This window comes from Siphateles boraxobius, unplaced genomic scaffold, assembly GCF_051911475.1.
Source record: "Siphateles boraxobius isolate OS27281-9 unplaced genomic scaffold, OSU_SipBor_1 41, whole genome shotgun sequence".
Lineage (NCBI taxonomy): Eukaryota > Metazoa > Chordata > Actinopteri > Cypriniformes > Leuciscidae > Siphateles > Siphateles boraxobius.
In genome coordinates, this window is record NW_027509042.1 from 39080879 (window position 1) to 39094875 (window position 13997).

Here is a 13997-nt window from a genome sequence, read left to right on the forward strand (position 1 = left end):
AGCTAAGGAGTGTAGAACGTTGTGAACAATGAGCATATCAATTTTGCCGAGCTTTAAGCGCCATTTTGTGGGCTCGAATTCACTGTGGGACTGATAATATCAGGTAGGTCAGGCAATCTTTTGGACAAGAGTGAAAAGTGAGTGAAATCACATGGATTTAAGGGGCAAATATTGGCAAAACTCAACTCGTGTCTTTAAGGTCAATCTCTTAGGCCTTGTTTTCCCTCCATTTTCAAAGTGGTAAAAAAGGTTGCTCTGCTTTGGAATGTGTGGAATTCACGTGGGCTCCGTAATTTGTTAAATTAGCACATGTAATTGAATTTTCTGCATTTTGGTCAAATACTTATGCCCTTGAAACGTTTCAGATATTAATGTGTTTATTTTTGTCGGTGTGTGCTCTCAGCCATCCAAACTCGCATTGTGACGTGATTCTCCAGATAAAATCTTGAGCGAATGCGATTTGTCTGCCTACACGAGACAGACAGGAAACACTGTTCATTCGATCGGTACTTATGGGCAGCTGTCACATGCAGCCATATGGCGTTGAAACCGAGCTCGGCTCCCAGGGGTTTTGGGTCGATCCTCCACAGGTGTGCCAGAAGGTGCGAAGTTCAGTCCTTATTAACCTTGTGCACACCAAGGTTTTTCCAAGGGTACCTCCAAAAAAGTCACAGACAGAGCTACGTCCTTCATTTAACGCCAGTTATTTTCCTGCTTGTCTATTTTTGAAAAAGAAAGCCAACGAGCTCAATGGTAGATTAATGATGAGTGTATAAATACTACACTAATGGCCGGGCTATTCTTACTGGACCATCTGTTACGAGAGACAGGGTAGTGCTCACTTACATGCATTTGTTACCAACATGGCCAGCATCAACAACCGTCAGTGACTGAACCCAGGAGGCGTGACAGCCCACAAATCACGACTGAAATACTGAGATTTCACTGTATGGGAAAGCTGTTCACTACAATGTATAAAAAATGATTTTTCGAAGTTGATCATTTAGATCAGTGTTTTACAAAAAAATACTGTTTAAGCCTTTCTACCAATTCTTTTCTCTAGTTTTTATTCTAAAGTATTTATCCATGCACATCATTATTTATTTATTTTTTATTCATGTTCCCTCATAAACTTTAATCAAAATAACTTCCCGTCCTTTTTGCAACAGCTTCTCTTCTCTTCTCTTCTCTTCTCTTCTCTTCTCTTCTCTTCTCTTCTCTTCTCTTCTCTTCTCTTCTCTTCTCTTCTCTTCTCTTCTCTTCTCTTCTTCTCTTCTCTTCTCTTCTCTTCTCTGAATACGTGTTTACTGGCGTGAGGGCAGGACAACCTGTCACTCACATGTGATCGACCAATAGGAAACCACAATTATCCAACCATCCAATCAGTTTTCTGGGTGGAAATCATTTCTACACTTTTTTTTTTTTGGTGTTCTAATAGTCAGAGATGTCCAGCCATGTGTATGTAAAGCCTGTACATTCACTTAATAGCGCAGTGAGAGTGTAACCTTCCACGCAACTATTAATTTGTCACAATGGCCGACTGATTACTGACTTTTCAGTTGCATTGCTTTAATTAACATGATGTTAGCATGCTGTACTTTAGCCTGTTAGTTTCTACAGTAAAACACTCTTGGAAAAGTTGCAATGTAATTGCAATGTAGCGTACTGTAACTTCTGTATTGTGATGTACATCCAAATGAGGACTTGGTTCCATCCATCGGTTATTTATTGGATAGAAGCAGATCTAAATGCATGCTTTTAGTCCATTGTAAGAAAGGGACAAAAAATACAAGGTAAAAAAAAGAAGAAAGATATGCATGGAAATGTTTAAAATAGGTTGAATTTCCATTTCATGCTGACTTTAAGTTCATCCCTATTATGGAACTGAATCAACCGCCATACACATTCAGATGAATGTATTTGACCACTGAATCGTGTCTTGTGCAATTTTTGTTAAAAATAGTTTACCTTTAAAAAATGTGTCTTATCCCTACATTCTCCATTCTGTACACAAGAATCCATCTTATGTCAAAACCCTTAAGAAATATGACCAATCATGGTCAGGTGAACTCAAAACCTGAATAACTCTACATGATTTGATTAGTCGTGCAGACAACTCAATAACTAGCTGATTTTGAAAATATGCGGTTTTGTTCATCTTTACTTTTACGAGATACCGCTGGTGTCATGAACAATTAGTTTGCTTGTTTAATTTAGTCCGCCTAGACATTAATGATCAAAATAGTTCAGACAACACAATAACGCAATTTTGTTGGATTTCTAGCAGGCACTGAATAGAGTAAGTGGAATCACTTAGAGGTCTAAAAAAAATAAATAAAAAAATATTAACCAATATATAAAATTGGATTTCTATTTTCTCAGCTGTAAAAAAAGATACATGTGATTGCACATTTATTAAGAATTCTTTTTAATGCTTCCTTTACCCTACATCTAAAAAATATTACACATACACTGTAATAAAACATCTCTGTTCATGAACACAACAGCGGTCTGGTAGCAGTAATTCACATTAGTGTGAGCTAAGGTAATACTACTGCAGATGCTCGGTAGCTTCTGCACCCTGCGGGTTAACGATACTCAGTACATTTGCATATTCATTTAGCAGATGTTTTAGTTCAAAGGAACTTTGCCCCAAGTTCATTAGCACAACATATTAGCACAGATTTCTTGTGATGTGTTGTTTGTCAGCAAATGTTCTGATAACTCTGGTGTAACCTTTGGTATACTTTCAGTTCTGTTGTTGTCACTGTATTTTCTATGCCACTTCTTGTGTGAAGTTCACTGCTCACCCAAACAGTGTAGCTAGCTCAACTACAAACACTATATCTTTCTTTAAATAAAATGAGCTACGCTAAGCTTAGTTGCTAGTTAAACTATAAACTTTCTCTGTAGTTTGCAATATTATATAATCATATTACCAGTTAACAATTTTAGCTGAGATAATATGGATGTACAGTCTGAATTAATTTTGAGACGTAAAAGCCAACCAGGCTGCATGTAACCAGTGTTGCCTGATTCGCCAATGGAAGTTGGTTATTTTTAATGAGTCAATCAAAATGACTCGCATTGAGTTACACACAAACTCTAAAACATCTTACACACTGAAATATTCCAAGTTCAAAGACAATGAAGCTGCGGAGCAACCAAGCTGGTTGTTTGGAACTAATTTTTAGTGCAGGCGAAAATCTAAATGAATGTTATAAAACACAATTTAATCGCTTTAAACTTGTTCAGATGCAAGTGGAACTGCTGTATAAAAGCAATATATCACTCGTATTCATGAGGATGTTCATGGATATCCTCACTCTCACTCGCGCTATATTGATTAATAGTAGCATGCAGTGTAGGTCAGTATGGAAGAAATATAGGGGGAATTACATAAATACAAATATAAAAGAGGTTAATGACACATTACAGGTCATATTGTTATTTATTGTGATCAACAATTATATTCTAGCCTTCGTTGAGGACCATTTGGAGGTTTTTGTCACCAATGTCAGACAGAAAACTTGACAATGGTGACGTCTGATAGAGGTGACAAAAAGCTACTCTTTCACATGATATGCATGAGTTGTTCACATTAGCCATCTTGTTTCCCCTCTGTTTCTAGCAACTTCAGACCCTCTTCTTAAAAAGTATACATTTATGTCATAATCTAATCTAATATTTTTTATACAGAAGATACGGTGTTGACATGTTATAGTTGTGACAGTAGCAGTGTCCAAAAAGTGAGAGCTTGAGGATCTTAAAGCATGCAGTAGTGCGAAAGGATTATCTCCTATCCAAGGACAACTGATTTTTTAGGCAATCGGGCAGCATATAATCATTAAATTAATAAAAAAAATAAAATAAAAAACCTTTAAAAGAACCTTAAATATGTGCAAAGGACCCCCTGATTATAACATTGATTCTTTTTATTCATGAAAATGTTATTAATTTCCAACAGAATTAGCACTTTTCTTAGTGGGACATGTTTTTTTGCCAAAGTTTCAAGAATCAGTGTAATGTCATTTTGTTAATAGATTTGTGTGCTAAGAGTGACATTAGTCTTCATGTAGACTGAGCAAAGGCATTGAAATATATTTTTTCATCCTATGCAATATTTTCTTCCATCACCATGTTCCTTTAGGGTCTACGTACAGTGGCAAATTGTGCAGACATAATTTTTGGCCAGGCTGTCATACAAAGAAATTATAAACACATGCAAAAACAAGAGAGAACCAATTAAATATTAATAACTGATTATGCTGTAGTCAATGTATGCTTTTTTTTGAGCTTTTTGTTTTTCTATGCATTTTTTCATATAAAATAAAACCTGTAGCTTTAGTTTGCCTTTTTTTTACCAAATAATTTTGTCAGAAAATACCTTAACAATATTTAGTGTTTTGTTTTTCCTTATTTAAAATATTAAAAAAATATATAAAGTATTTTCCTCATATTTAGATTTTTTAATCAAAAATAGTATATATATATCCCTCAAAAATACTAATAATTTATGTAATCATTAAGTAACTGTAATCATTAAATTCCTTCTGTTTTACTATAGTTATACTGCAATTCAAAGCACAAAATCTTGAGATCTGACTTTGCATGCAAAGCACTGAATATGATGAATAGAAATGGAAGTGACCCCAGCTCTGGAGTGCCACAACTCCTACTCTGAAATTCTCTATTTTGTTTGCGTTTGCAGTGTCATATGGTGTGTGTCGTCTTTCTGTTCCACTCAGCCTGCTTGTCTCTGGTTCATTATCATTCCTCACAGACTTACTTATCCTAAGACTTTGGCTGCTTGTCTTGTTTCAGCACCGCTGTATCACTCTGTGCCACCCCCCTCCCCGTCTCTCTCTCTCTCTCTCTCTCTCTCTCTCTCTCTCTCTCTCTCTCTCTCTCTCTCTCTCACACACACACACACACACACACACACACACACACACACACACACACACACACACACACACACACACACACACTCGCATACCCACTCTCTCGCACACACACACACACACACACACACGCACACACAGACGCACACACGCAGACACGCATACCCACTCGTTTGTCTCGGCTAAGTAGTCTGCACCATTGCTGAGGATGATGGGCTGCACAGCCAGACACAACTGATCCGGCAATATTTAAATTTTATGCATGTCTCATCTCAGCGAGAGAAATCATATCTCCCATCTGTGCTCTGAGCTCGCTCTCTCTCTTGCTGTATCTTATTTTCTCTCTCCACTCCTCATTAATTTGGGCTCAGGTAAGTTTGTCTACATGAGTGTCATATATTTATCAATATAGCATCTTTTACAAGGTTTTTTCCAGATCTCAAAATAATTCCAATAACTGAACAACCTGCCAGACAGACAGGTCTTTACTGTTTTTTTTTTGTTTGTTTTTATGTCTTAAGCACAGCATGATTTTCTCATCAGTAGAATCCAGTAAATATGAGATGAGCTTAAAATATAATAATAATAAAAACGTATCTGTATTGTTTATTACAGCGTTATGCAAAGTCACACAGTGTTAGAAGGATCAAATCAAGCTTACTAAGCTTATATATTTTATTATGTATTATGACATTTATATATTTCCAGAGTTCATACATTCAAAAGTTTGAGGTAGGTAAGATTTAATAAAGTCTCTTATTCTTACCAAGGCTGGATTTATTAGTTAAAGTCGCTTGACGTCACCCATAGGAATAAAGTGGAGTGTGGCGCGACAGAAGTGTCGCACGGAGAAGTTGATCCGTACCGTGACGTCCACTTGAAAAAATGCTGAGCGTCAAAAAGCTGACTGATGCCCATCTTTATGCAAATGAATCAGTTAAAGCTCCAGTAGGTAGCTTTTGTAAACAAATATTTGTTAAAACTCTCATTATGTCCTGAAAGTAGAATATGAGACAGATAATCTGTGAAAAAAATCAAGCTCCTCTGGCTCCTCCCTGTGGTCCTACTGCCATTTGCAGAAATACACCGCTCCCGGTCAGAAACAACCGATCAGAGCCAGGAGGAATGTCTTAGCAGTGTCAATCACGCTCGTGTACGCGCTTATCACCCCTCTCTTGCACAGCGCGAGCACGTACCGTCGTTCGTGACTCTCCTGTTCAAACTCGTTCATCCAAATGAACGAATCTTTATTCGAGTCATTTCGTTCATTCAACGAACGAAATGACTCGAAAAAAGATTTGTTCATTTTGAACGAGTCTTTTTCTGAGTCATTTCAGTCATTCAACGAACGAATGACTCGAAAAAAGATTTGTTCATTTGGATGAACGAGTTCGAACAGGATCACGAACGTGCATCACAGAACAGAGCAAGGCAAGCATTTGTGCTTATAAAACTTAAAGTTTTTTATTTATTTTTGAAATGACCGATCGTTTCACTAGATAAGACCCTTATTCATCGTCTGGTATCGTTTAAAACCCTTTGAAGCTGTGCTGAAACTGTCATTTGGTCCTCGAAACGTTTGTGTCCTATTGAAGTCCATTACATGGAGAAAAAGCCTGGAATGTTTTCATCAAAAAACTTAATTTCTTTTCGACTGAAGAAAGAAAGACATGGACATCTTGGATGACATGGGGGTGAGTAAATTATCAGCAAAAGTTTTTTTTTAAAGTGAACTAATCCTTTAACGTTATCTTAGTAGCTATAACTTATAGAAAGAGTGCAACCTTATAAAGTTACATGTATTGCAAAATACATAATGATTTAAGGACCAAGTTTGTAGTCAAAGTATGGGCAGGCCATAGTCAATGTAAAGCATATTGTTGATGTTTCGTCCCTATTGGTGAATGTTCCATAACTGTTTATAATCCGCTGTATTCGGTGGTCCTGCTTACTAGCCTGCGCGTTCACGGCAGGCTCCGCTGTGGGGGAGGAGCTGTGGAGGGAGGGCTGTAGCGTAGCAGAGAGCAAGGGGGTTGGACCTGTAAGTTGTGCTTGTTCAAATTTTCAGGCTAAGTCAACATTTTCTCAAAACTCCATACTGCAGCTTTAAACGCGACGCGACTATCCAATAGAAGTAGAACACATGGAGACTGGTTGAAGTCTCTCGCGGGTCACACACACAACATTCCGCGCTGGCTCAAAACCACGCCCATAGCGGTCAACTTGAGGAACGCCCATCAACGTACGAATGGGGAGTCGTTGCGACAATGCTTCAGTCGTGTCGCAAAAGTGGATCCGTACATGTCACGTTGTGGTGCGGGTTGAAGAAGACGATGAGAACAAAAGGCTCTAATGCAAAATGTTTACTACAAAATACAATTCCACAGGTACAGGCAGGCAGGCAGACAAGGCAGGCTGGATGAACTCACACACAAGAATATGACTTTAACGGCAGACAAGGACCGACTGAACTGAAAACAAAATACAAATACTAAAGACCATGATGAACTGACGACAGGTGACAGATGAAGAAAATGAACTAAACACAGGTGATACTGATGAATTAATGAAGGTAGACATTGCAACGGATGAGTGGTGAGAAAACAAAATACGTGACTAAGACAGAAAACAAACAGAAAATCTGAACAGAACAGAATCAAACAGACACAAAACGTGACATTACTCCCCCCCCCTCCGGAAGGCGCAACCTCGCGCCGAAGAGGGACCAAGGCGGAGCAGACAGAGGGAGGAGCCAAGGCGGAGACCGGGCCGACAACACCAGAGGGCCGAACGACAGAGGCGGAGCAGGTGGTTGATGAGACCATGGTGGAGCCGTAGAGGCGACAAGACAGGCCGATGCTAAAGGACTGAAGGGACATGGTGACAACGACGGCTCCGGCGACCGAGGCCTAGGCGGTGATCCAGAAGGCCACGGCGGAGCTGGAGCGACTGAGGACCAAGGTGGAGCCGGATGGAGTGAAGAGCCCAACTGAGACCGAAGGATGGAGTGACGAGGCGAAGCCGCAGGAGGGTAGTCTCAGGGCGAGGGCCGGTCGACGAAGGACCAAGGCGGAACCGGGGGGGGGGCGAGGAAGCCCGGAGGAGCTGGTGGGCTGATGGGCCACGGCAGAGATAGGGAGGTAAGAGCCACGGTGGAGGTAATAGATCGGCAGGCTGCAGCAGAGTCCAAGTCGAGGAGGTTTGAGGAGGAACCCGGGGATCCCCTGACCCTGAGGGAGTTGGTGACAGGCAGACCCATGGCGACTCCACCTCCTCGAAGCTTTTAGGAGGAGAAGCGGGGCTGCCAGACAGTGGCGGAGGAAATGTTGAAAAGTGATAGCTAAGAGGAGGTGGGAGAGGGAGACTGGGCGGGAATTCAGGCTCTGGTGTGGTGACGGGCTCAGGGCTGGACGGGACCAGCAGTGAAGGCTCAGCGGGCATGACGTGAACAGTCTCTGGCTGGGCAGACGTGACGTGAACAGTCTGTGACTGGGCAGAAGAGACGCGAAGCGCTGGAGGCTCTGGGCTGGACGGGACCAGCGGTGAAGGCTCTGGGCTGGACGGCATCAGCGGTGAAGGCTCTGGGTTGCGGGTTGAAGAAGACGATGAGAACAAAAGGCTCAAATGCAAAACGTTTACTACAAAATACAATTCAACAGGTACAGACAGGCAGGCAGGCAGGCTGGATGAACTCACACACAAGAATAGAGACACACAAACACGCATTAATTTAGAAGACACGCAAGATTCATATTTAGTAGTCTTTTTGCTGTTTGAAATTCGATTTGATTTGTACTGACCTGCTTTTTATTAATTAATCAAAAAGGTGACAAATTCCATGACGTTCCGCTTTATACAGTAAATTCCGTTTTTATGACTGGATTCCATGATTCCGAGGGCCCTATTATATTGAGGTGTTTTGCAACTTCAGTGTAGTGATTTATTGCTACTTCAGCAAACTCTGCTGCTGCCTTAACTTTGAGAGACAACTGATACTAGGTACTGTAACCACTGTTCCTTTAACTTTGAACTTGCGAACTATGTTTCCAACGTCTCTAGGAACATTTATTGTCTTCGCTATCTTTTTGTATCCTGTTCCTTTTTTGTGGAAGGTGATGATATCTTCTCTTAACTTCGCCATATTTCTAACATGCAGTCAAACGTGACACTCAACAAACCTAGCCAGTTCAGATATTTCGTGTGTTCTTGCTCAAGCACACCTGGTGCAACTAATGAAGTCCTTGATTAGTTGCATCAACAACTGTTTTGCAGATTTGTGCTGTTGTGAGGGATTCTGTTCATTGAGACTGCAGAAGTCATTAAAAGTGTTATTTTCAGTTGAATTTGGGGAAAACACTTGAAACATTTGCTCTGTTGAGCTATTTCAATTACTTTTGTTTGATTTGTTCAATGCAAACAGCTGAAAGTCTGTAGATTTTGCCAATAAACCTGATTTGCAATGGCTGTTTAATAATTTCGATTTCAGCTGTACTGTTTACAGTCAAGTACACTGTTGGATGTGCATTTTTCACCCATTTTTTTTTTGTCTGACAGTGTCAATCTTAAAAGAATGCTTATGTAACACAACTATTATTCAAATAACAAAAGTCGGTAAAAGTGTTTTCCGAAACAGTACATTAATCTGTCCTTTAATTCATATACATTATATTACCTGAAATATACTTCTTAAAAAATTTGCTCTAAGGATTTCAAGTATATGATCAAAACACTTAAGTACACTTTTTTCACAAGGATCATTATTGCTCCATGTTGTAACGTTATACAGTGTGACGTTGATGCTCGGCACATCCTGTTCTTTGACTTGCAGATGGTGGAGCTTATGAAATATTCATCCTGAATTATCCTGTTCATCTTTGTGTTTACAGGGAGAAGCCTTTGAGCTCAATTTTGACTCAAGGCATTGTACAGTATGTAATAGTCAGATATGGAGGTTGTGTGTGAGGCCTTGGAAGTGCATTTAGCAATATTGAAAACAGGTTATTTTCTCTTAGTGTGTATTAGGGCTGTGTATCACCAACAATGTCACGGTACGATACGCATCACAATACTAAAGACACGATACGCAGCACGATATGGATCAATTTGGAATTTCAGAGTTTAGTAACAGTAATATATGTTTATTGTATAACCAGTATAACTGTTGTGATCACTGAAAAACTATTTCGTTTTTGTCATCAAAAAACCCCAAATGAGTTCAATAAAAATGTCACAAAAAAGCTTAAAATGGCTCTTCATTCTACTTTTAAAGTCTCTGCCTCTGATTATTTAACAATTTGGTCTTAAGTGTTGGAATGTGCACCAAACAAAGTAATTTCATCACATTACGTTGAAATCATTTTAAACAATTACATCTTCAGATTTTTATGCAGAAACAACACTTGATCGACATGCTCAGGGTTAAGAGTGAAACGCTCTGCAGAACGTCTCACTTAACTTCATCATACATCCGGGGAACTAGGAAGTAGTAGCCTAGAAATCTAGACGCACCGTAGCGACAGCAAAAACTATTTTGCAGCCAGTGTACCATCTTGAGGTCTGGCTTGCCAGTAATAAAAAATATTACTGACTTTAATACGTTTAATTGATATTTAAAATATCACGAAATTAGGCTATTTATTTAGGATTTTGTGTCACAATTACGTCAGTATAGCTGCTCGATTAATCTGTCAGTCAGTACTGGAGGTGTCACAACACACGGTACCATGTTCCGCGACTCTGTGTCAGTCAGGTGTCGTGTCAGTGTGTCGCGTTAATGTCAGTGACACATACCACAATCCACTGGCACATGCCAATGAAGACCGGATGTGCCACTGGATGTGCCAATACGCATAGTGACATGTGCCATTGGCTTCTGTGCGTCAGATGCCATGTCACTTAATGTTAATACCGCCTCTCCTATTTTGAGAGACGAGAGAGAGAAGACTCACGAAATTGTAAAAATGCGTGAAATTGTGTGAAATTGCGTCTCGTAGAAAGTTTTAAAATGACTGATCTGATTTTATAGTCCGTGTGGATACAATCTACATGCTAAAGTGAAGCAGGAGTTCATGACGATGTATAGTTGTATTGATATTCTGAGCACAGCACTAGTCTGTATGCTGTCTGCTGTATGCCTATGAGTATGAACTTACCATTTATGTTGACAGACAAGGAGAAAACCTCAGTCCATTAAGAGACATCCTGCCCACATTCTGTACAGAGGTCTGTAAGTTTCATACCCTGGGCTGTTAAGACCTCAAACCAGGGACACGCTCTATTTTATCAAAGCAGCTTTTGTAACAGAGTAGGCCTATCTGTTGTTTGCTACTGTATTCATGATATGCTTTAGCTTTAATACCCTCTATCCAACTTGAAACCAAATGTCCTTTTGTCCCGAGGAAGTAATTGTGTGAGGTTGTTTCACACCAGTGATGTGTATATTCAGATTTAAGGAACTACAGTGTTTCATCTGACCTCTGATGCATTTGGGGAAAGATTGTTGTCGATGTGGAACCGATATGAACTGATTATAAAACATTCAAGCCCATTTTCGAGACATTACACGCCAACTTGGTTGCTAAATGAGTTCCTGTGACCCCATCTAACTGGTATTGTCAAATTATGAACAAACCCACAATTTGTGTGCAAAATTACAGTAGTTTTTGAAATGAGTGCTGTCAATTAAAAAAAGATATCTATTAAATTTGTGCAATGCTATGCTAATTAATTGTACTATATATTTTATAATGTATATTTTATAATGTAAAATATTCATTACAGTTAAAAAGTTTTAGGTCGATAAGATGTTTTTATGTTTTTGAAAGTCTCTTAACAAGGCTGCATTTACTTGATCAGAAATACAGTAAAATATGAATACTATTATTAATATACTAATAAAATAACTCAAAACTAAATACTAATAACTAAATAACTATAATTAGTATAGTAATTGTAATATATTTTAAAATGTAATTGATTCCTGTGATGACTGCTGATAATCATCTATATTCCTCTGATTTGATGCTCAAGGAACATTTCTTATTATTATCAATATTTAAAACATTTGTGATGCTAAATCTTTTTTTGTGGAAACATTGAAGATTTTTTCCCCGATTCTATGATGAATAGAAAGTTCAAAAGAACAGCAGATGTTTGAAATACACACCTTTTGTAACATTATAAACTATTTTGTCATTTTAATAAATTTTTGCTTGATAAAAATATGAATTAAAAAAATCTTATTGACCCTAAAACTACAGCTAAGAACACTTAGCATGTTTTGTACAATATCGTAATCTATAACCTATATTTGTTTATGTTTCATGACAGGGTTCGAAGAGCAGGACACTGATCTTTTTCTGTGTGACACAAACACATGCAAGTTTGACGGCGAGTGTCTGCGAATCGGGGACACGGTGACGTGCATCTGTGATTTTAAGGTAGGAATCAATGCTTTATTAGCACCACATGTTGAACGTGTGACTGTTAAAAGCACCACACGCAGAGTAAACAAGCTGTCACAAATTAAAATACACCAACACATGCCTTCTCACAGAAAACACACACACATACATTCTCTCGCTCGGTCAGAGTGCTCTGCTTCACTCAGACATCGTGCATCTGCGTCTTGTTGCAGGCCAAGCTGCATCACTCAGGTAAATAGCATTATCTGTCTGCTCACACAGTGCGCGGGGGGGAATTTCCTTTGATGCATCTCCTCGATCGCCCGGCCTCGCTCGGCACAAAGATGCCTTGTGCACTTAAGAAGGGTCACGCTGCATTCATTTCTGCCCTTAATACAATTGAGCGGCACTAACGCTAGTCTGGGCCCATGTGAGTGCCTCTAGCTGTGGTGGGGAGGGTTATCGGTTAAGTATCATGCCAAGCAAAAGACGGTACCCGCCGCTTTAAGGGTGTGTGGGGATGCCCTACTCATGTGGTTGGACGCTGCTACCCAAAGCCCTGCCCTGCCTCTAGACTCCCAAACAGAAAGTGGAATGGGAGAAGTGTGTGTGAGAGAGAGATGAATGGATGTGATTCACACAAGTTCACTTACTGACATGCTATTGATCCAACTCTCATACTCAGAGAGAGAGAACGAAAGACAGAAATGGAAGGCGGTCCGTCTCTTTGTGGACCACTAGCTACACCGAATGGAAATGCAATCTGTTTGATGGAGTGACAATCCTCCATTGTTCGGTCAAACAGGCGGATGGGGGGTGTTTGAAACACAGTGTTGAACTGTTTTTAATTTGACATGGTGCCATATAAATGAAACACTCTTGGGAGCAAGATTCTTAAAAAGGCATTCGACACATGTAGCTATGGACCAACAATTAATAAGTAATCACACATGGAAAGCAATAACACATATTGTGTAAACATAAAATAATATAAAATACCGTTCACAAGTTTTGGGTCTTTTGAAAGAAGTCTCTTATGCTCACCCAGGCTGCATTTATTCGATTAAAAATACAGTAGCATTGTAATATTGTGAAATATTTTTACAATTTAAAATAACTGTTTTATATTTTTATATAATTAAAAATGTAATTGTTCCTGTGCTGGCAAAACTGAATTTTCAGCACCGTAACTCCAGTCTTCAGTGTCACATGATCCTTCGGAAATCATTCTAATATGGTGATTTAGTGCTAAAGAAACATTTCTTATTATTATCAATGTTGAAAATGGTTGTGCTGCTTAAAAATTTGGTGTAAACTGCAATACTTTTTAGAGAGTGAATAGAATTTCAAAAGAACAGTATTTTTTGAAACAGAAGCCTTTTGTAACTTTAAACTGTAAATGTCTTTAATGCCACTTTTGATTAATTTAATGCATCTTTGATGTAGCTGAATAAAAGTATTCATTTCTTTAAAAAAAAAGAAGTGAAAAGTGAAGAAAAAAAATCTGACCCCAAACTTTTGAACGGTGGTGTATTGGTGAATTTGAAATACCTATGTTATTTTTTTAAATCTCCTGTACGTAGTGGCTATCAGTGTATTTTCCTCTGCATAAAAGTCAATCAAAATGCATTTTCTCTCTTTAATTTATCCTTGCAATCTGGCCATCTGTCTTGTAGCATATGAGTCAAAT

General features: G+C 39.0%; 1 protein-coding gene across 2 annotated transcripts in view; it reads left to right on the forward strand.

The window, feature by feature from the left end:
- tmeff2b (transmembrane protein with EGF-like and two follistatin-like domains 2b) overlaps positions 1 to 13997 on the forward strand; it is an 83763-nt gene that overhangs the window by 6686 nt on the left and 63080 nt on the right. For both annotated transcript variants that reach the window (XM_077199591.1, XM_077199592.1), the window contains exon 2: positions 12234 to 12343. In XM_077199591.1, the coding sequence (XP_077055706.1) occupies positions 12234 to 12343 (110 nt within the window). The remainder of the gene's footprint in view (positions 1 to 12233; positions 12344 to 13997) is intronic.